Source organism: Megalobrama amblycephala, linkage group LG20 (genome assembly GCF_018812025.1).
Source record: "Megalobrama amblycephala isolate DHTTF-2021 linkage group LG20, ASM1881202v1, whole genome shotgun sequence".
NCBI classification, from domain to species: Eukaryota; Metazoa; Chordata; class Actinopteri; order Cypriniformes; family Xenocyprididae; genus Megalobrama; species Megalobrama amblycephala.
In genome coordinates, this window is record NC_063063.1 from 12,199,243 (window position 1) to 12,223,112 (window position 23,870).

The following is a 23,870-nucleotide window of genomic DNA, read 5'->3' on the forward strand; positions in this document are numbered from 1 at the left end:
AAATTGATCATAGAAATAAAAAGAGTAAAAATAAAAATTACAGTTTTGTCTTAGTTGTATTAAGTGCAAACAATAAGTGCAACCATAATCAAAGTACTCAATATTCAAAGTGCAAACAGAGACCATTTTTTTCTTCAAGCATGATACAGAGCTAAGAGATGGTTACAACTACACTGCCCATCCTAAGATAGCTTTCATATTGGGAGATATCTGCATGCATCAGGGAGCCGTTTTCAAAATGTGGGGTATTGAAATCACTTTTGAATGCGCGCTCGTGTTTTACTTTTGCATGTACTTATGAATAGGGAGCGGCAGTGCTGAGCATGAATTCTATAAGATAAGACATTTATCAGACGCTTAGGCTCTGTTGTGCAATGAATCCTCTGCCATGGTCTTGTCAGTCATCTCTCAGCACGTGATGGGTGAACTCTGATTCCTGCTGCACTACGTACGGCTCTGTTGCCTGTGTTGGATGAGCTGGATGGAATTGAAGTGCCTGTTATCCAACTGAATTAGATGGGTTTTATTTTTATGAAAAGCAAAACGACAGTGAAGGCATAATGTAAATGTAGCGGTGGCATATTCTATCCTAATTTCACCGTCATGGCAATATCACGAGACTGCTTTTCACCTTGACGAGAAATCTCATCACATTTTAAAATAATAGTCACACCCCTATTATTGATGTATATTTATATTTAAATCAGCTTTCAAATTCTATCCATTTTATCACATAATTCAAACAATAAATGTGATGTGAGCAGCAGTGTGGAGTGAGAGTCCTTTTTAATACAAGTGATAACACGAAAAACATGCATGTACATCAAAAGATATTTGGAAAGATACAGTACAACTTACTGAAATTGATCATGTCTCATGTAATCGCTCAATCAGTGTCTCAGCCATGGAAAAATGTGGAAAAAATGGCTTGTGAACAATGTCACTTAAAGGATTAGTTCACTTTCAAATAAACTTTTCCTGATAATTTACTCACCCCCATGTCATCCAAGATGTTCACGTCTTTCTTTCTTCAGTCGAAAAGAAATTAAGGTTTTTGATGAAAACATTCCAGGATTTTTTCCTTATAATGGACTTCAATGGCCTCCAGACGGTTGAAGGTCAAAATTACAGTTTCAGTGCAGCTTCAAAGGGCTTTAAACGATACCAGACGAGGAATAAGGGTCTTATCTAGCGAAACGATCGGTCATTTTAAAAAAACATACAACTGTATATTAGGGTGTGACGAGACGGGTATCTCACGAGACGAGAGACCAAATTTTTCTTTGATACAGAGCTAAGAGATGGTTACAACTACACTGCCCAGCCTAAAATAGCTTTCATATTGAGAGATATCTGTATTCATCAGGGAGCCGCTTTCAAAATGCGGGGTATTGAAATCGCGTTTGAATGCGCCCTCGCGTTTACTTTCACTTTCACGATTGCGCGTAACTCTGTAAATATGGAGCGGCGACCGTTATCCAACTGAATTAAATGTTTTTTTATTTAAATACAAAGCAAAACGACAGTGGAAGCGTAATGTAAACAAAGCGGTGGCATCTCGTGCCACCCCTACTTTATATGCTTTATAAACACAAATGATCGCCTTGCACATGCTTCCGCTTTCCGTATTCTTCAAAAAGCTTACGCTGTATGTCCTACGCCTTCCCTGTTCAACTTACGGAACGAACGCGGCGCCAGTTCCGTTTTTTTCCGTAAGTACAATAGGGAAGGCGATACCTCGTCATCGTTTGAAGCTGCACTGAAACTGTAATTTTGACCTTCAACCGTCTGGAGGCCATTGAAGTCCACTATAAGGAGAATAATCCTGGAATGTTTTCATCAAAAACCTTAATTTCTTTTCGACTGAAGAAAGAAAAACATGAATATCTTGGATGACATGGAGTAAATTATCAGGAAAAGTTTATTTGAAAGTGAACTAATCCTTTAACGTTCAGGGAACTTATCCAATGTTCACAGTTTGTTAGTTAGCTATAAAAACACTTAGAGAGGAACTTATTTACTGTTAATTATATATGTATGTTTGAATAAATTTGTCACAAAGACATGTGTTTATGTGCAACTGAGTTTACACTTATTATATCTAAAAATAAATAGCAGCTGAATATAACAGTTTGGGCTCTGTTGTTAATTTCAACATCTAATGTTATAGTAATGTATAAAATGCGAGGGTTCCCTGTATAGTTTACAGCATTAGTTGGGAGAGATTTATTTCCTTAAGAAAATCAAATATCGGTTTTGGTATCGGCAGATATCGTTCTAAATAATCGGCTTTCAGAATCAGTTACAATCGTGACTTTTTTTAATACGGCATACAAAATTGTAGTAATGAAATAAATAATGACAGAATTTTAATTTTCAGGTGAACTATCCCTTTAATTGTTTTGTGTTGTAGACATTAATCTGCAGTGACATCAAAAATGTGCACATGATATATGAAGTCATAACATCTATACATTTACAGCCATACATTTTCTCTTAGCCAGTTCAGTGCTGAGGGCCTCAGCATATGGATATTTATTACATAAAGATGCTCTGAGAAATGAGCAGCTATGCATTTCCTGCTCATCCTAGTGTGGATGGACTCTAATCTGCCCACAGGGAGAGAGTGATTCTCAGTGAAATTGCACAGAATAGCATCTTTCACAGGGGTTTCTTTGCGGTAACCTTGCGGTCCTATATTGGTAATGATTTAAAGATGGAAACTCACTCTGCCATCTGCTGTCAGGAAATGTTTTTAATGGATAGTGGATAGTGTTCTCTGACTCATTCCTTCATTATTTTTCAACAATAGGAAAATAATTCGCTGACAAGACAAGGGAATTTTAATTTGACATGTTTTGTTTTTATTAGTTACATTAATATTCTAACTAAGGCTGGGGAAAATAATAACTACATGACACCTTTGATTGAACATGATTGTGAAATTTAAATTGCAAGTTGCTTGGAAATTAGACGTGAGGTGGATGATTTTGCAGCGAGTATTTGAGACCAGATTCGGTTAGTGAAGGTGTCGTTTTTAATATGCTGGTATGTTCAGGTTCAGGTAGTTCAGGTTGCTCAAGATGAGAATGCCCACAGCATTGTATATGATGGCTGTTGGAAAGGAGAAATACTTCTTGTAAATTCTGTCCTTGATTGGTTGGTCACTGTAATTTACACGCTGACTGTCATTTGCTCCAGGGGAGACACCAGCCATTCAGTAATTACAGCACTTCTTTTAATGGTATTTTATTACTATGTTTATGAGATTGCTCACTAAACAGGGGAGAGTGCGGTATTTATTTAAAAAGTACTCTAGTACTATCATTAAGGGAAACGGGGGATAGAGATAAAACTGTCTGATGAAATTTATTAGCATCTATAATGCAAGACCATAGAAATATGACTTTAAAATAGTGGTCCAGTGACACAACTTGCCCTGTCTAAGCTGTGTCATATTGAGCCATTATGGAATATGTGAATGATTTATATTTCATATAAAAATTAAAAACATAATGAGTTATTTATGCAATAATCTTTTCAATAATGCATTAATAATGCCATTATAGAGTCTTTTACTTTGCTGCATATTTGCATTTTCTTAAAATATCTGTTAAGAAATTTTTAACATTTTGGTTTTTCTTTCTTTTTTTTTTTCATAGACACATAATTTTACATTTGTGTTAAAAAAAAAAGTAAAAAAGTGGACTGGATGAACAAGCACATTATTATTCCACATATACTACCAACCGTCAATGCTGCAGGGAAATATCAAATGTTGCTGCTTCCTCCTCGTAGTTCCCCAAACTTTGAGGTTGAAGGAGCTTCTTCAGTATATAACTTTTTTGGAAGGGGGAAAAAAATTCCTTGATTTATTTTCTTGGAACAATGGGCTTATTTTTGTCAGAGCTCCCTCTGATTCTTTGAAGAAATGTTTCCCCCACTTCAAAATGTAATGGTGGTACTTGCATTTGGAGGCAAAGCTCACTCTCACTGTTAGTTGAGCCACTGGCACAGCTTTTGGCACATTTTGCCCAACAAGGTACCATTCTGGAGAACAATGTTTTATTTAATAATTCAGGGGTATTGTTTGTTTGTTGTTGTTCTTGCCAGAATTCATGTATTATATATTTTGTTATCCATTTGAAATACTTTATACTACCACATTCAGGGTCAGTAAGTTATTTATGTTTGTTTGTTTTCATTTTTTTTTATTTAGCAATGTTAGGATGCATTGAATAGATCAAAAAGCAAAGTAAAGATATTTATATTTCAAATAAATGCTGTTCTTTTGAACTCTCTATTTATCAAAGAATCCTGGAAAAAACTGTTTCCCCAAAAAGCGACACAACAACGACAACATCAATACATCTATAGTATTACAGGGATAGTTCACCCAAAAATGAAAATTTGATGTTTATCTGCTTACCCCCAGCGCATCCAAGATGTAGGTGACTTTGTTTCTTCAGTAGAACACAAATGATGATTTTTAACTCCAACCGTTGCCGTCTGTCAGTCAAATAATGCGAGTGGATGGGAACTTCTACTATAAGAGTAAATAAAACTTGCATAGACAAGTCCAAATTAAACCCTGCGGCTCGTGATGACACATTGATGTCCTAAGACACGAAACGATCGGTTTGTGTGATAAACCGAACAGTATTTATATCATTTTTTAACTCTAATACACCACTATGTCCAACCGCTTTCAGTATTCGCTTAGTGAGGTCTGATCGCGCTCTGACAGCGGCAGTGATGTCTCGCTCTCATTGAAGTATATGCGCGAGACATCACTGCCGCTGTCCGATCTACTGAAGAAACAAAGTCACCTACATCTTGGATGCGCTGGGGGTAAGCAGATAAAACATGATAAACATGAAAAAATGTTTCTTGAGCACCAAATCAGCATATTAGAATGATACTGAAACTGAAGTCATGTGACACAGATGAAGTAAAGGGTGCTGAAAATTTCAGCTTAAAGGGTCATTTCACCCAAAAATGAAATTTCTGTCATAAAGTACTCACCCTCATGTCATTCCACACCTGTAAGAACACTAATTAAGATGTTTTTGATGAAATCCGAGGGTATCTGATCCACACATAGGCAGCAACGTCATTGCACCTTTTGACATCCAGAAAGTTAGTTGAAAACATGGTTAAAATAGTCAACGTGACTACAGTGGTTCAACCTTAATGTCATGAATTGACGAGAATACTCCTTGTGTGAAAAAACAAAACAAAAATAACGACTTTATTCAAACAATCTCCCCTGTCAGTCTCCTATGCTACTTTTCTGGACCTTAAATGTAGTAATTACGTTGCTTTCTATGGGGGATAAAAAAAGCTCTCGGATTTCATCAAAAATATCTTAATTTGTGTTCCGAAGATGAGTGAAGGTCTTACGGGTTTGGAACGACATGAGACTGAGTAATTAATGACAGAAATTTAATTTTTGGGTGAGCTAACCCTTTAAGGAATGCATTACATAAAATGTATTCAAATATTAAATAATTATTATAAATTGTAATACTATTTCACAATATAACTGTTTTTACTGTATTTTTGATCAAATAAATGCAGGCTTGGTGAGCATAAGAGTCCACAAACTTTTGAACACCAGTGTATGTATGTATGTATGTATTTATTTAATTTTTTATTATTTTTATTATTTTAGTTTAATGGGCTGACACAGCTTACCCCACTCTCTTTGATAAACTGCCCTGATTTGTTTAATCTGAGCAGTGATGGATTAGCTCACGTTGTAAATTCCTCTAGATGGCGCTGTGTCTAATGTGCACAGCTGAACTGGATATATGCGAGTTATGATTAGTTTGTATCTCATAACCAGTAGCTAGCCGCCTCTGAGTCCTCTGGGGGCTGAGGTGTAGCTGTCCTCTGTTCATCGGATATTACTGTTGGTCAGAGGTGGTGCACTGATGGCCTCTCCAGCAGGATTCATTTCGGTTCCCTTCAGAGGAACGTACTTTCTGTCCCTGCTGATGAATGCTGGGAGTGTGAGGAGACTATCGTACCCGGTGTCAGACAGCTAGCTCTCATAATAGAGCGTGATAGCATCAGACTAGCACTGGGCCCCTCTGCACTCTATCCCAAACCTCAAAATAGGAAATGTCTAAATTACACTTGCTAATAGCATGCAGAGACGGCGAGTCTTCTTTTTTGCCCTCCCGCCGCTTGGTTTTTAATTCTCTCTCTATCAGGAACAGAGCACATCTTATTTGATATGAAATGAAAGGCTCTCTCTTATCAGCTATTTGAAAAGAATAGTAGCAGGGGGCAGGAGAGGACTTTTGCAGGCGGCCACGCTGCAAACACCCAACCTCCTGTCTTTTTATAAACAGATGGGGATATCAGCACTTATTGTACACCCCCTCGCCTTTAACTTGCCATCACTGAATGATTAAAGGAAGTCATTAATATACTCATCAAATGAGTTCTCTTCATTTTATTTTTTTAGAGCTTCAATTATTTGTGTAATGCAGCAGTTCTCAAACTTTGTGACTTGAAGGCCCCCCATTTTCCAACACAATATACATCATTCCCCCATATTGGCAAAGTTGGTATTTCTGCTGTAATTTTGACAGCGTTGCTCGTTTTCCATCTTTTTTATTAAAAGAAACTGGGAATGCCAATATGTTTTAAGTTAATAATATATGTATAATATTATATTAATATATTTTAACTTAATCATGATTCATTTTGTGATTCGAGAATATTCAAGATTCTAGATTTAGAATATTCAATATTCTCTGTATGTTCTTCAATAAATAAGTAGTTATTGAGAGGAAAAAAGAAATATGGTTGGAGTTTATATCTTGATTTTTTTTTTTTTATGTGGTCTTCCGCTTTGTGGCTAAGTTGCTGCTGTTGCTCCTAAATGCTTCCACTTTCCAATAAAACCACTTACAGTTGACCGTGGACTATCTTGCAGGGATGAAATTTCTGACTTATTGCAAAGGTGACATCCTATTACGGTACCACTCATGAATTCACCAGAACAACACATTTTTCCCACAAATGTTTGTAAATGCAGACTGCATCACTAGGTCAAGTGATTTTACACATCTGTGGCATTGGGTCTGAATGAAACACCTGAAATTCAATAATTAAGAGGTGTGCCCCAATACTTGTCCATATATAATGTACACTGTAAAAAAAAAATTCCGTAGTTTTTACAAAATAATTTTGGCAGCTGTGGTTGCCAGAATAATTTTGTAAAAAATACAGAAAAACTGTGTAAACATTTACAGAACAAACTGTAAATTTTACAGTATAAATCTGTAATTTAAGAAAATTTTAATGTAAACCAATAAAGTTAACAATGCACATTACTACTAAAATATGTTTTGTACCTTTAACATATACTGACAAGCCTCATAATAATGCAGATGGTAAAAGAGAAAGCCACATGAAGAATCAGAGTTCATCACAAACAGCTTTTCCACAAGCTGAAGTATATATACTAATATAAAGAAGGTGCAAAGAGTCATTCACGCAAACGCAAAACACCATCATGGTTACCCACAACACTTAAATAATGCAATAAACATTCATTAAACAACAGAAGATGTAACATAAAACCCTAATGTACATGACTGATAACAAAAACTATTAAGAAACATGATTATTTAAACAAAATACTTTCAAATGTGGAGTGTCACACAGGGAATTGTGGGAACATCAGTTTACAGATTTTGACTGTAAATTATACATTGATTTTGTCTTTTTTACTTATAATAATTGTAAAATTTACAGCATTTTACTGTGAAAATTGCATAAATGTCTGGTTAGAGCTTTTACAGTTTTTCCCTGTATATAATACGGGAACTTACTGTTAACCTATTTTTTTTTTTTTTTTTTCCGTAGTGTTTTACAATATTTTACTGTTAAAATCACATTCATTTTTTACAGTGTATATAGTGGCTGCATCCGAAAACGTAGGCAGCTGACTTGTTGCCTCGCTGCCTTATCAGGCAATGACTCAGCATTTGTGCACAAAGGCACCTCACGAAAGATTTTAGATAGACTTTTGAGGCAGCATAAAAGTTTAAAGATAAGTTTTGGTGATAACTAAGCAAATATTTAAGTACTACAGTCGTAATTTCTCACTAGAAATGACATCAAAAGTGGAAAACAGTGGTCAAAAATGTACATTAACACACAAACTGACCACCAACCGCAACTTTTAGAGGTTTTAGACGCCATCTTTAATTTTTAGCTCAACTGTCAAAGAGTGGAAAGCACAGGATTGCGGGATATCAAAGGCAGTGAAGGATACATCTATGCTGCCTTCAAAAATCAATCCGATGAAGGCATCTCATGAGACAGGAAGTGAAGCTAACTTTGTATTTGGACGTGCCTTGATGCGTTCCTACCTTGGAATGCATCCTCTGAAGACAGCATTTTTCAGTTTTCGGATGCAGCCAGTGACTTACGAAAGTATTCATATTTGTATGTATTTTTTTTTTCACATCAATCTACACTCCATACACCATAATGACAAAGCAAACGACAGATTTGTGACAACTTTGCAGATTTATTAAAAATAAAAAACTCAGATAAGTGGAGTGTTGCAGTGATGTTTGTCCTTCTGTAAGTTTCTCCCATCTCCATATATTGTATGATCATGGAGCTCAACCACAGTGACCATCAGCTTCTTGGTCACCACTCTAACCAAGTCCCTTCTCCATCGATTGCTCAGTTCGACCAGGAAGAGTCCTGTAAATATTTTCCAAGTAATCATTTTACATCTGATTCTTTATTGGTAAGACTGACAAAAAAGTTTGGAAATCCCTGCTGTATTACTACTGAACCATGAAGGGAATGACTCCAAGCATCGTCTTACTTTCTCGTTTTGTCATCAGTCCCTCCAGGGCTGACAGACTTGAACAAAAAAAAAACTGTCCAGACACGATGCCATGATTAGTATTCAGACGCAATGTAGGACTCCCCCACCACATTGAAGAGCTTGCCTATGTTGCCTCATGAGACTGCGTGAATGATGCTTTTTTTCCATTGTTTTTTAGTGGCTGGATGTTGAAATAATTGATTTGACCTACTTTAACATTTGTCATTAGTCATCTGCAAGTTTATCAGCCGCAGTGCATTTAATTATGGCGAAGAGGCAAATTAATCGTCTGTAGGCTCTGGTCTCTCTCATGGGGAGGGGGATTTCCCTTTACCGCTGTCAGGACTATTAACATAATAACAAAAAAGCAATTAGATTGACTTTTAGAAATGGCAGTCAATTATACTGACTGGAACTAGATTGTCGAGTGTCCGATAAAGTAGCTTTCCGCTAATAAAAACAAGCATCCCCACCACCCCTCTCATTTAAGCAACATAGGATGAGCTAAATAACCCAAAAGCACCTGTTTAGGGACACACTGTCTACCTCGAGACTTCTTTAAAGGCTATACAGCGTTTGTGCCAACTCTAATAACTGGCCATCAATGAAAATGTCGTTCAAGGTTATTATTAGGGCTGTTGAAGTGTAGGGGAGGATGATTTGAATCCTCATTATGGCTTCTAGCCGATAATGTTTTCAGAATTTCACAAGGCTGGTTCCATGTTTTCAGTGCAGATGACGTTATCAGGTCAAGTTTCTTAAGCTAATAGCTTTGATCTTAATGTGAGTATTGAGGAATTTTATTTCTAACACACAAGATGAGTATACTCTTAAATTTATTCTAAAGAACTGTTCAAGTTTATCTAAAGTGAAGTAGGAAATCAAGGGTGATATTATCAAGTCTTTTTCCTAATGTTTTGGAAGAGTTTTACTAGGGCTCTATGCTTCAGAATAACAAAACTGAAATTTGTTCTGTTGATCTACTCCATTACACATGCTTATTCAGAGATATATAAATGGTCATGTTTATGCAAATGATCAATCTTTCTCAATTTGTAAATACATCAGGTTGTTGTTGTTTTTTTTTAATCAGAAATAAGGTTGTTTGCATATTTTCTATTACTGATCCAGAAACCATGTGGATTCTTACAAGGAAGCCATTGGCAGATTATAAGCTAAATCAGGCCTGGTTATTTTAACCGTAGTGCTAAAAAAAGAGATTCCTTGATCAAACACTGGCTGCTTTCCATCTCCTTATGATCCAATGCAAGGCATAACGTTACTATGTTGCTCAGTAATCTTTCAGATTCTTAAATTAAAATGTAATTCTACAAGTTGTTGATGTTGGATATAAATGATTTATATCCATGAATACATGCACAAAAGATTATAAATGTATAGATTCAGTGAGATTTTTTTTTTTTTTTTTTAAATTCATACTATTATTCAGCAAAAAAGCATTAAATGGATCAAAAGTGACAGTAGAGACATTTATAGTGTTACAAAAGATTTCTGTTTCAAATAAATGCTGTTCTTTTGAACTTTATATTTATCAAAGATTCCTGAAAAAATGTGCTGTATCATGGTTTCCATAAACGAACATTAGTAAAAATAAGAAATCTTTCTCCAGGAGCAAATCAGCATATTAGAATGATTTCTGAAGGATCACTGAAGATGGAAGTAATGGCTGCTGAAAATTCAGCTTTGCCATCACATGAATAAATTACATTTTAAAATACAGTTGAGCTCAAAAGTTTACATACCCCTTGCAGAATCTGCAAAAGTGTTTATCATTTTAACAAAATAAGAAGGATCATGAAAATTGCATGTTATTTTTTATTTAGTACTGTCCTGAATAAACTACTTCACATACCATATGTTTACATAAAGTCCACAAGACAAAAAAAAGCTGAATTTATAAAAATGACCCCGTTCAAAAGTTTACATACCCTTGATTCTTAATTCTGTGTGTGGTTACCTGGATGATCCATGACTGTTTGTTTGTTTTGTGATGGTTGTTCATGAGTCCCTTGTTTGTCCTGAACAGTTAAACTGAGCTCTCTTCTTCAAAAAAATCCTCCATGTCCTGCAAATTCTTTGATTTTCCAGCATCTTTTGCATTTTTGAACCCTTTCCAGCAGTGACTGTATGATTTTGAGATCCATCTTTTCACACTGAGGACAATTGAAACACAACTATTAAAAAAGGTTCAAACATTCACTGATGCTCCAGAAGGAAAAAATGATGCATTAAGATCCGGGAATGGAAATTTGTCTTCTGGGAAACATGTAAGTATCTTTTGTAGCTTCCGAAGGGCAGTACTATATGAAAAAATATGACCTTTAAACAAAATAGGAAAAACTTTCACAAAATATTCTTGTTCAGAAGGACAAACAAGGGACTCATGAACAAACAGCAGATGCATGCTTTTTCTTTTATCCTGGACAAAAGCAGCCAGTGATAATTTCCTTTATATTTAATATTTAGAAATTGCCTCAATGTTTGTATTTTGTGATATAAAAATAGTGAAGTAAGGTTCAAAAATGGTAACAGCCATGATGACTTCAAAATTGCACAAAAAGATTAACCCAGAACCTTAAAGGATTAGTTCACTTTCCACCAAAACCGCACTTTCGTATTCTTCAAAAAGCTTACGCTGTATGTCCTACGCCTTCCTTATTCTACTTACGGAAAAAAATGAACTGGCGTGCGGTTTTGGCGGAAGCACGTGCAAGGCAATCATTTGTTTATATAAAGTATATACATTTACATTTTTTTCTGAAAATGTCCAATCGTTTCGCTAGATAAGACCCTTATTCCTTGTCTGGTATCGTTTAAAGCTCTTTGAAGCTGCATTGAAACTGTAATTTTAACCTTTAACCGTTTTGGAGGCCATTGAAGTCCACTATAAGGAGAAAAATCCTGGAATGTTTTCATCAAAAACCTTAATTTCTTTTTGACTGAAGAAAGAAAGACATGAACATCTTGGATGACATGGGGGTGAGTAAATTATCAGGAAAATTTTATTTGAAATTGAACTAATCCTTTAACTGAAACATGAAGTGCACTGGATGAATTTGCCCATTATTGAGGTCCCTACATCAAAGAGAGAAGCAGAACGTCTGTGATTTTTCTGTCTTCTGAGACATTTTGAGACATTTTTTTTTTTTCTGTCTTCTGAGACATTCTGTTGTTGGCTAATTTCTCAAGTCTGATTGAGGTCAGATGATGATGGAAGAATGAGGGGTTCAGAAGATTGTAAGCAAACATGCTCTTGAAAACCTCTGCGTTTGCCCTCTCCAAGGTGCAATGAGTGTTTGGTATGCAATTTCACGTCTGGGCGTCAAATTGACTGCGTCCTGTACTAAGTAGAGATCGCTTGCTGATGGAATGATACGCTGTTGTTATCTCAAGCTGTCTCGCAGGAAGCAACTGCTGCATGATGGGAAAATGGATGGAGATTACTTTGATCAACACTCTCATTAACTCTTCGTTTTTTTTCTTTCTTTTTTCCTTCAGCACGTAAACAGACTAATTTTGCATATGTCTGTCAAAGCCACGTTCATTCACTCACATACGTAGTAGCTTAGATGCTCCGATTTATTTTTTTTTCTCTTTGCTTCTCGAGATACAAGTTACTTTTGGACAGAATTGGGATTAAAAAAGACATATCTGATACCTTTATGGGCATTACAACTTCTCTAATACACAAAATAAATCAATTTTCACAACATGCCCTAATCAATAAGAAGGCAACAGAAACGAGGTCCACCGCTATTAGATGTCCTCCTGTTTGGCATAATAATTAAATATCAATTTTGCTTTCACATAGAATACTCTTGCATACATACAGCGATCTCATCAGCAGTTATTACATTTTAGAAATGTTACGTTTTTACGTTTTTAAGGGTTATGTTCTATTATGCCCTTTTATGAAGTTCAAAAAAGTATTTTTCACATGTATTACATTGCTGCACCTCTCTTCCCAGTCTGTTGAGTTTCGATGAAGCCCCTCCTTCTGAAATACGAAATGTACTCTGATTGGTTAGCTGGCCCAGTTTGTTGTTATTGGCAAACCGCTTAGAGCGTGTTCAGGAAATGTCATACCCCTTACCATAACCCTGTGTTTCATCTGCTGAGGTGTAAATATTAACAATGCTGTACATACCAATTCGAGCCCGATTCAGACCCTGAGAATGTTTACGAACAAGAAGAGAACCTTTGCAAGCACGGATTTTACAGGACATTTCAGAGTGGTAATTTTCAAAGGATCGGTGAACAGTCTTACAAAAGTGAGAGCCCTGTAGCTAAACACTACATCAACACGGTAATGTTAGCTAGCAGGCTAGTGGAGGCAAATGGCTTTTTCCCTTTGATTACATTGTAACAACAACATAAAACTTATAATTGGAACCATTAATAGAAAACACAACAACAAATAATAAAACACACTGACACATTCATCAACAACCTATTTGTCCCGACAGAGTGAGAACTGCTCTGTCTTTCAGGTTTATGCCAGAAAGTAGCGATCGAAGTCAATCTCGCATGAAGAGGAAAATGAGAGTAAACAACAATAAAGGACATACAGCAGCTTTGTTTGAGCGAAGGCTACAAGGAAAAACAGCCGAAAAATACACATTATGTTGCAACGGTATTGTGTTGTCATTCCCCTTGTAGCACGCGCAAATGACGATTCCCTGTCAACCAATCAACATTTTGTAGTGAGCTCCACCCTTTTGGTACCAGTAGTATTGGTACTATTGTGATAGGTACCCCAACGGAAGGGTCCCAAAAAAGTGGTACGGTTCGGAATTAGGGTACCATTCACAACTTCTGACAATGGAAACGGCAAAAAATGCATACCGTACTGTACTGAACCGTACCGCTCCGTAGAAACGAGCCATTAGTTTCTGAAAGCTGTCCTCCGTAAAATGTGCAGCACACAGGAACGGTGTTAAAAATACATTTTAAGCACTGTTTTCTAAGTTTGTCTGCCGTAGGAAGGCCAAACAAAGGGGTTTAACAGCCTCTCTTAGACATGGCAACAACATTCTACTAAAGCAGGTTATTGAGCAGCTCAACCAGATCTCGTCCCTTTTTTTTTGTGCTTATTCTGTGGGTGGGGATTATTTGAATGAGTGACATTGTGACTTCAAACAAGATCCAGAAGAAGTGCGTTGTAGTCACAACAAGCCGTTTGTTGTAGTTTTATGTTATTTTGAGCTGGGTAACTTTGCAGATCTTTTTTATGTTCAAACAGCAATATTTTACACACTAACTAAAGTTGAAAAAGTGAAAAAGGCAAAAAAGCACCCCTTTAAATGAATTCGTACACATGAAATAGTCTCACTAACAAGCATCATCTAATGTCAACTGTAATTGACAGTAGATTGCTTGCTGCCTTGTGGTCAGATTGTTAATTGAGAATAAGATAATCAAAATAGCGGTAACAAATAAAATATCCCATTGTGATCTCAAATTAAAGCTATTATTTTCTTTTTAAAAAGAATAAATATTTGGGTGGCACAGTGGCTCAGTGGGTAGCACTGTCGCCTCACAGCAAGGAGGTCCCTGGTTTGAGTCCTGGCTCACCCAGGAGGCCTTTCTGTGGGAAATTTTCATGTTCTCCCTCTGTCTGCGTGGGTTTCCCCCCCCTCTTCCTTATGTGGGTTGCCAGATTGAGGACGAGCAACAGGAATGAGCACAATTGACAATGGAAAGTGACGAGCCTTACACTACATTGATGAGTTGATTTATCCGCGTTTTAATATGCCTTTGGTCATAGAGCTTTTTAGATTGATGCTGATCTCTTATTTTTAATTCTCTGACACAGCTTTAACTCTTGTGTATAAAAGGCCTGTTTCCCACGGTGTAATAAACTTCACACACAACAATTCTACATAAATGCATTTATTATTAATAGTTTCAGACATGACTGTGGTGGACTGAAATCAAGATTTAGCTGCACATTGGCAGCAATTTCAGTGCAGTCCACTCTTGCTGACAATAGTGGTGTGTGAGTTAGTAGGATGCGTACACTATTGGCAGAGCACTGATAAGACTCAGTGCTGAAGTGGCGGGCGGCTGTGTGCGAGTGAGCTGATAATATTCAGGATTGTTGACTTGTACTCCATAGACTTATTCACAGCTTTATGACAAACTTTTCAGCTGAGCACCACCTCCTCATCTCTATAATTTTTACCCCCCAGCAGATTCGTACCCTCTGGAGCCTTTGTCAGAATGAATCTCCACCATTCTGATGATCCAGCCACCCTTTATCAGCCTGTTTGGTGTTAAGATACGGTCACACTAGGCTTTTAGCATGCAAAATTGCTTTTGACCCGACTAAGAACATCGGCGACAGTCAATTTGTGACTTTTACATCTTCTATTGGTCAAACATCTTTTTGCTTTTCACAAAAGAAAACTTTTTGCATCTAATTTGGTTTCTGCTCTGGAAATATCCGGATTTTCTTTCTCCTTTGAGAATTAAGAAATGAGAGAGTCTAACAGCTGTTCTGTTGAAACTCGGCCAGGTCCGGGGTTGCGTTTTTGTTCTTATTGCTTTCCTCGTCTCTGCTGTCCTGTGGTGCCTCAAGCAACATTTGTGTTGTGAAAAGTTGCAGATTTTAATTGAGTTTTCAATTGGTTGAAAGATTCTGTTCTGCTGCTTATGAACTCAACGGATCTCAGCCTTCACAGGCGACTCCACTGAAACTAGATTACACTGGATTTAAAGGCTACCGCTCCGCAGCACTGGAAGGAACCCAAGTTTGTTGGTGTGAACAACCAGCATCTCCGATTTTATTGTTTTCCCCAAACTTTTACAAGACGTAATCATATAAAGGAAATTACTGAATCTTTCTATCTTGCCATAGAGCTGAAGTGTGAAATTTCTCCACCTCTAGTGCCGCCAAACTGCTGATTGCAAAAATAATTGTTTCCAGACATCTTATACTGCAACTTCTGCCCCTCGTCTTTCCATTGTTCAATAAACAGTTAGTCCTTCCCCAAACGCATGCTATTGGTTGTGCTGGTAGTCGATTACTGAAACGCTGTTTTGAAATTGTCACAGCATTTACACTCTTTGGGAAGTCATCATTTAAATGACTTTGACTGGGGCTGGGAAAAATTACATCTTTTAATTGTTTGGGCTGTATTTATGTATTTATTAATTACTGTTTTGTAATTTACTGTTTCATTTGATTGCACTTCCTAATGTGTGTTACATTTTATTCCCAGCATTGACCATTCAAAGGAATTGTGATGGTCCCCCTCCAGCCCCCCAGAACCGGTCCGTGGCTGATATAGAGGAACTGGCTGCCAACTATGAGCGTAAACTCATCGAGGTGAGTACTGGTGCTTCATTAGCATGCAACACTTGCCCTTTTTCTGCTGTAACCTCAATGTCAGGTAATGTAAACCCACTCTTACCACTTCAAATTTCAGCAAATGGGTTTACTAATCAGGGCTCGACAAAAAGGACTGCACAATGGCCCGGGGCTAACATGAACGATGCTCAGGACAGTTCATTGACTTGTCACGATATGTTATCGTCAGGAAAGTTTATTATTTGCACGTTTTTAAGCCTTGCCAGTGTAAAAATTCACACTTAAGAAGACACGAACTCAATTCATCTCGTCGCTGTGTGAGAAGTTTTGTGTGTGAGAAGTTTTGTGTGTGCGCATGCCCTGAAAGCCTCTTCTCAGACAGCACACAAATATTGAATTTAGTTCTTTTTCACATCTTCTGCCACTCGAACGGACAAATTCCCAGAAAATTATGTCAAAATGCCCGTCTTGGAGAGTATCCTCGTAAACAGTCGGTTATGTCTTAAGTGAACGTAAACAGTTGAGGAATAAGACGCATATGTAACACTATATTCGATCTGGGCAGGTTTTAAAGGTGCCCTCGAATGAAAAATTTAATTTATCTTGGCATAGTCAAATAACAAGAGTTCAGTACATGGAAATGACATACAGTGAGTCTCAAACTCCATTGTTTCCTCCTTTATATAAATCTCATTTGTTTAAAAGACCTCAGAAGAACAGACGAATCTCAACATAACACCGACTGTTACATAACAGTCGGGGTGTACGCCCCAATATTTGCATATGCCAGCCCATGTTCCCAACATTATGAAAGGCATTAGACAAGGGCAGGCAGTAACATCTGGATGTGCACAGGTGAATCAACAGACTAGGTAAGCAAGCAAGAACAATAGCAAAAATGGCAGATGGAGCAATAATAACTGACATGATCCATGATATCATGATATTTTTAGTGATCTTTGTAAATTGTCTTTCTAAATGTTTCGTTAGCATGTTGTTAATGTACTGTTAAATGTGGTTAAAGTTACCATCGTTTCTTAATGTATTCACGGAGACAAGAGCCGTCGCTATTTTCATTTTTAAACACTTGCAGTCTGTATAATGCATAAAACACAACTTCATTCTTTATAAATCTCTCCAACAGTGTAGCATTAGCCATTAGCCACGGAGCACAGCCTCAAATTCATTCAGAATCAAATGTAAACAATATAACAGTATACAATACTCACATAATCTGACGCATACATGCCGCATGCATGACGAACACTTTGTAAAGATCCATTTGAGGATTATATTAGCTGTGTAAACTTTGTTTATGCACTGTTCAAGGCAAGCGTGAGCTCCGTGGGCGTGGAGCACGAGAATTAAAGGGCCAGTAGCCCTGTATCGGCTCATTTATAATGATGCCCCAAAATAGGCAGTTAAAAAAATTAATTAAAAAAAATCTATGGGGTATTTTGAGCTGAAACTTCACAGACACATTCAGGGGACACCTTAGACTTATATTACATCTTTTTAAAAAAAGTTCTAGGGCACCTTTATGGGTTTCACCTTTACCGTACCGAAACCGTGACCATAAAAATAAGACTACTGTCAAATAAAAAAAAAAAGAAAATAAGAACAAACGATCAAACTACAAGCAAATAAGTACAATAAAGCAAATATTCAAATAAAATAAACAGTGCTTTTCAGGTTTCAGATCTAGTACATACTGTTAAGGGTATGACAGCAGCCTATAGACCTTATGCACCAGAGAAACGTGCATGCAGCCATCTTTAGAATTTTGTCTTTGAACTTTCGTTTTTGCGGTAGCCCTGTATATTTCTGTGGCATCTCTGTCAAAGAATAACTTATTGTAAAGTTAACAAAAGTAATCATGAGCATTGCAATGTTTAAAGCAGATGTCTTAACAAATGTCAGTAGAACGGGAAGATTTTAAAATGAACAGTTCATTCATAAATATGTAAGATTGCTGTGGGAATACAAACCGGAAGTCAAAAGACAAGGAGTGCAGCGCTGAAAAAGGGCGGGGCTACATAAGGTCTATAGCAGTAGCCTATGTAACTGCTGCTGTCAAGCAACAAAGGACAAGGAAAAAGATCACTCACTGCTCTTGACTGAATATCTTTTGTAACTTTAATAAGGATTAATCTATATTTAATTTATAGTTTATTCAAATTCTGTTCCTGAAAACTACTTTTAAACCGATATGAAAATCCTGAAAAGCACTGGCATTTCATTTTTATATTTGTTCTATTATATTTATTTGTGCTGTTGCTCATCATTTGATTATTTGTTCTTATGTTATTACTGACTTGTCTTTAATAATATATGAAATTTATATTAGTTAGGCTAGAAGTTTTTGCTGTGGTATCAAAATTGGAATCGAGAATTGTGAAATTTCACTGCTGTCTGACATTTGGTAAAAATTTCAACCACTGGCCTGTTTAAAAAATTGAATTGAGAAATTAGCATTGAGTCCTGATAATGTCAGTGATGACTTTTAAAAATGGTTTCAATTTCTGGTAGAATTGTGTGTGTAGATGCAGTCTAGGTTCATTTTGAAACTTAAGTGACTAATTTGAAAAACATTTTGTATTGGTATACATGTGCAGTGAGCCATATTGACTTGTTAAACATACAGAACTGTATGAAAAATCTGTAATTTTATATGCAAAATGTCACTAAGTGACTGATTTGGAAGGTGGCAGGTCTGTTGTTTTGCATTTACACTCCAAGACTTAAATGCACAGATCATTTGACATACTAGTATCACGATTGTTTTGTTCCGTCCATTGCTATGGTTATCATTGTCAATCAGATCAAATACAGTTGTCAATTCAGAAACTTTGCAAAATGTAATTAACAGCATGAAAATATATATTAGCTATATACAGAGAGCGGGTAAATATTGCTGCCATTATAATCATTGAAGCTGTCAATTACATCACTTAGTACACAAAGTGTCACTCTTGCAAAAACTCCTGTTATAATCAATTAAGCTGTCTACGCTATGCAATGAATCTCTTATTGACATTGTATTCATACTTTGTTGGTTATAATGCAAGGATTCGCTAGCTTGCAGAACTCGTGCTGAACAAAAAAAGTCAGTTGTTTTGTGCGGATTCTGATTAACTTAAACACATCTGATTGGCTGTTGCATTAATGCACTCAGTAGATATGTGTGATTGGCTACAAAGCTCAACGTTGCAAAAACATTGTAAATAGAAACCTTTGACGCTCTTCAGAGTGCAGAACGATACTGCAGAAAGGCAGTTACTGTCACAATAAATGATCAAAAATATATCTTTGTTGGGAGAAAAATCCATTTTAGTAGCTGCCAGAATATTTTCAATGCAGGAAAAACCCTGTCTATTCTGTAATAATTTCATATTCTGCTTATATTTTGGCGGGAGTATCTTTTAACTTATTTATGTATGCATTTACAGTAGTGTGTACTTTTGTGCATGTCATTTATTTATGGGCCCTTTTGCAAAGCTGTCCTTCTCAATTGGGTTTTTCAAACATGGGTGTGAGAGCTGCTGCCTTGTATTTTTTAACATTTACATACAGAGCTCTGAAGGCTTTATTTAATTTTGGTTGGCAAGCAGGCATTCCTTTTTGCTCCTGCCCGAATATGTAAAAAACTTGCAATTTTTCTCTGGTGACAAACTTAGCATATTTATTTCATTTTCCACAAGAACAGCAATGAATATGGACCATATGGAAGTTTTATTACGTTTGTGGCATATTTATGTGGCTAATTGAATATTTTTAAAGTTCTTCTGCTACACAAACTAAGAGCAATGGCATCTCAACACAGTTGTGAGTTACTGTGTGTACATCTATAAATCTGTTTAAATTATTGATTTCTCTATGGTGTTCCACCACATGCTTTCATTTGAGTCCGTTCTGGTATGTTTCACTTGTGACAGAAGCGCAGTAAGTGTGTACTTACATCATGCATCAGATGATTTGAAGATGTCATCATTCTTCTGAAGTAACACCAAAGGAGCCTCTCGTCTGCTCTCTCTCTCTCTCTCTCTCTCTCTCTCTCTCTCTGTGTGTGTGTAACCCACACACTTCCTCTCCCAGTCTTCTTTCAAATTATCACTGTGGAATACTCTTCCTCTGTCTTGGAAGCTGTCGTAATACTATCACACACCAGTTAATGGCCCTGTGGGACTTCAGGCACAGAAAGTGTTCAGACTGCATGTTTTGCTGTGAGCTCCTGTGCTGTGACCTCAGATGGACTGTGGAAAAGAATGAAACATACTGCAAGAGTAGTTTGAAATTCACATGCAAGGGTGTTTCTAAAATATTTACAAATTAAAGTACATACATAATATAAAAAAATCCATTTAATAGTAATCTTTTTGCTCTTTAGATGCTATTTGATGACTTCTGCTGTAAGTTTTAAATTATGCCCTATATAAGCCTGCTAAAATGAGAGTGATTACATCAAATTGATATTTAAGCTTCAGTATCAAGGGGATATTTCTCAGCTGTGACAATGGCACAAACATTGAGTGGAATTTGTAGATCTAAACCTAAGTGAAGAAAGACACTATTCTTTAGTCGAAAATGTACCAAAAGATGTGAACTCTGACAAATTAAAAGGATTAATTTGCACCCTTATGTCTTTCCAAACAATGCATTTCTGAACACAAAAGAAGATATTTTGAAGAATGTTGGTAACCAAACAGTATGGGTTCCGGTTGACTTCCATTTGTATTTTTTGTCCATACTGTACAGTGAAAGTCAATGAGAACTGAAACTGTTTAGTTACTAACATTCTTTAAAATATCTTCTTTAATGTTCCACAGAAGAAAGAAAGTCAAACAGATTTGGAAAGACATGAGCGTGCGTAAATGATGACAGAATTATTGTTTTTGGGTGGACTATCCCTTTAATTAGAGAAAAATTACCATCTGGTTAAACAGATAAACAACACAAGTGACAAGTAGTTGAATTCTTTAGTACTATGATGGCACAGTTCTGTACTGGATTCAAAGAAATCTTCTTAAAGGGGTGGTTCACTTTTTTTTTTCTCTAGGCTCCATTGTGTTTATGGGGCGCAGTTTATCATGTCTTAATGCTTCGTTTAAAAAAAAAAAGCCGTAAACTGAGATTGGTTAGCTTGGATTCACTGTCCGAAATACGTTGTCACAATTCACTTTGTCCGGAAACACCATGCCCCTTACCATTACGGGCAAACGTCGCATGTGCTTCGGTCAATGTCCAGTCTTTGCTTTGGTGGAAATGTAAATAATGGCGTCAATATTGCCGTATCATTTTGAGCCCGAATCAGACCCAGATAGCAGTAATGATGAAGAGGGTCAAGCAGAACCTCTGCAAGCATGGCTTTTAATGGACGTTTATGAATGTTAAGTGTTTTTGTTTGTATTTGTGTCAAAGTGTTTAGATATGCTGTCACTTGTAAATGTGACCCGTCACGGAAACCAGGGACACAAGTCGGCAGCACTCTATTGAGCAAATGAGAAAGAAGCGTTTTTTTTTCAAAATTGGTGATTTTAGTTTTTTTGCAGAATCTGTTAGTTGAGATCACGAAGAAGCATCTCCGTGTTTTAGGTAGCAGTATTGGTATATTTTAAAGCGTACATTTTGAGGTTGAAATCGGCTTGTTTTTCTGGATTATACTCGCAGAGGGGCGTGTCATTGTTGTTTGTACTTCCATACTGGAATCGGATGGCCGGCTTTTGTTTCTTTTGTATGCCGCCGCCCTCCAAGGGAAGCGTGCTACTTATTTATGCAGCGCTCTGGCCGGCTCTCTGATACAAAATTTAATGAAGTGGACGCCCAAAGAATATTGCAGACGAGCTGAACCGTGGCCGTACACCGAAAATGTTTTGAAGTACAACATACAGATGGATTCTTTAGCTGCGTAAAAGAGTGGCAGGACATCGAATTATTGGACATTTAGAGGCAAAAACATAGTAGTGCAAACTTCGGAGATGGTTACATCCACAAAGAAGCCCCAAAGAGAAAGTTGCCCGAACAACTTATTTCATTGGAGGCAACGAGATCTTTTCTGTTTCTTATGGGGGGTTTCCATAAACATCAAAGTTTGTCGTTTTGTGTTCATTTAAGAACACGTAGGTACACGTTATCTCATGTTCTTTTGTTATTAGCTAGTCAGGACTGTTGTTTTATTTGTAATCGTTGCATCGTATCACTTGCCAAAAAAACCCATTACTATAATGGGCTTTTAGATGGTAATGTTATCATTGCTATTAATTTGAATCACGCTTCAACTGCTTGAATTGACTGGTGTAATGACTTAGCTCATGTAAACCTTAGTTTTCTTGAATTGAATGTGACGCAATATTTTGCCGTTACTACTTCTTAACAAGGATTTCTAATGTAATAGTAAATGTATCAGATTAAATTCCTACGTAAGTAAAAGTATAAAGTATCGTAGCCGTAAAATGTGCGTTATAAGTCAAAAGTAAAGTATTTATTGAAGAGTTTAATGTACAGATTTTTTTATCCTTTGACTCAAACCAGTCTAACCACTAATGAGGTCTAAACCAGGACTAACGGTTATCACAGAATCCTGTTCAAAAGTCAAGCAAAAAAGATAAATTACTGACATTTCAATGCACATTATCCTTTACTATTAATAGTATGCGGTCCATTTTCCCGTTGCGTCTGTCGTTGCTTTGCAACCTGCAGCTTTAGGGGGTATGGACTAAATGAGTTAAATAGCCCTTTTGTCACTCCCAATGAGAACAGGCGAGAACTGCAAAACTAAGTTGTTTTTTTGCCCTTTGAGCTTTTTTGAGTGCCTACCTTCAAATGGCCACAACTTCTCCAAATATTATCAGATTTCCATGTGTTACACATCGTTGGAAAGTGGAGACTACACTTTCAGAATCTGTGAATAATATGCCCCAGAACCGACTTGTGTCCCTACTTTCCGTGACTGGTCACAAATGTTACTGCTGCCCCATAGTGTTCTGATTAAAGCTTTAGCTGAATACATGACGGAGTAGTAGCATTTTTGTAAAGGTATTATGTTTAATTTATAACATGAACGAGCATGTGGGTACACAACATAAAAGCCGTAATGAAACAATGTAATTGACACTGATAACAGAAACGCCAACAAACACCAACAAAAGTTCGCTGGTGTGATTACATAGAAGTTTGTTGGTGTTTGTAGGCATTTGTTGGAGAAGTATGAAATAGAATTTAGCTAACTGGTTAGCGAAGCCAAACTATATAACTTTATAAAAAAATTTGAAGTCTGAAAAACTGTTCTGTTTCGAGCAGGAGAGGTCCTAGTAATGACAAGAACTGCTGAAAATCCCTCTTTGATCTGAGTCTTTATTAGCGGTGTGATGTGTGATGACCACAGGGTTAGCATGTTTACTGAACTTCCAGCCTACAGTCTTTACTCCTGAGGGTGTCTTAAAGAAGGCTCTGACAGCTGGTAGTCAGTGTGGTGGTAGAGGAATATCTTTACAACTACTGCTTCACCACTCCAGGCAGGCTAATGACTCCAGTCAGGTAGTTAGTGTTATTTAAAGGACTGTGTGAATTTGAACCAGTGTCATGTCAGACTGTCTGAGGCGTTACATTCAGACGGAGTCTTCATCCACTTTACTGTTCCACGGGCTCACATAGTTCAAGCAGATACGCTTGGTT

At 36.8% G+C, this 23,870-nt stretch overlaps 1 protein-coding gene across 5 annotated transcripts in view; it reads left to right on the top strand.

Annotated features, from left to right (window-relative positions):
• The window catches only part of snx29 (sorting nexin 29), a 158,798-nt gene that overhangs the window by 43,620 nt on the left and 91,308 nt on the right, over positions 1-23,870 (top strand). For all 5 annotated transcript variants that reach the window (XM_048170870.1, XM_048170873.1, XM_048170872.1 and 2 more), the window contains exon 15: positions 16,111-16,217. In XM_048170870.1, the coding sequence (XP_048026827.1) occupies positions 16,111-16,217 (107 nt within the window). The remainder of the gene's footprint in view (positions 1-16,110; positions 16,218-23,870) is intronic.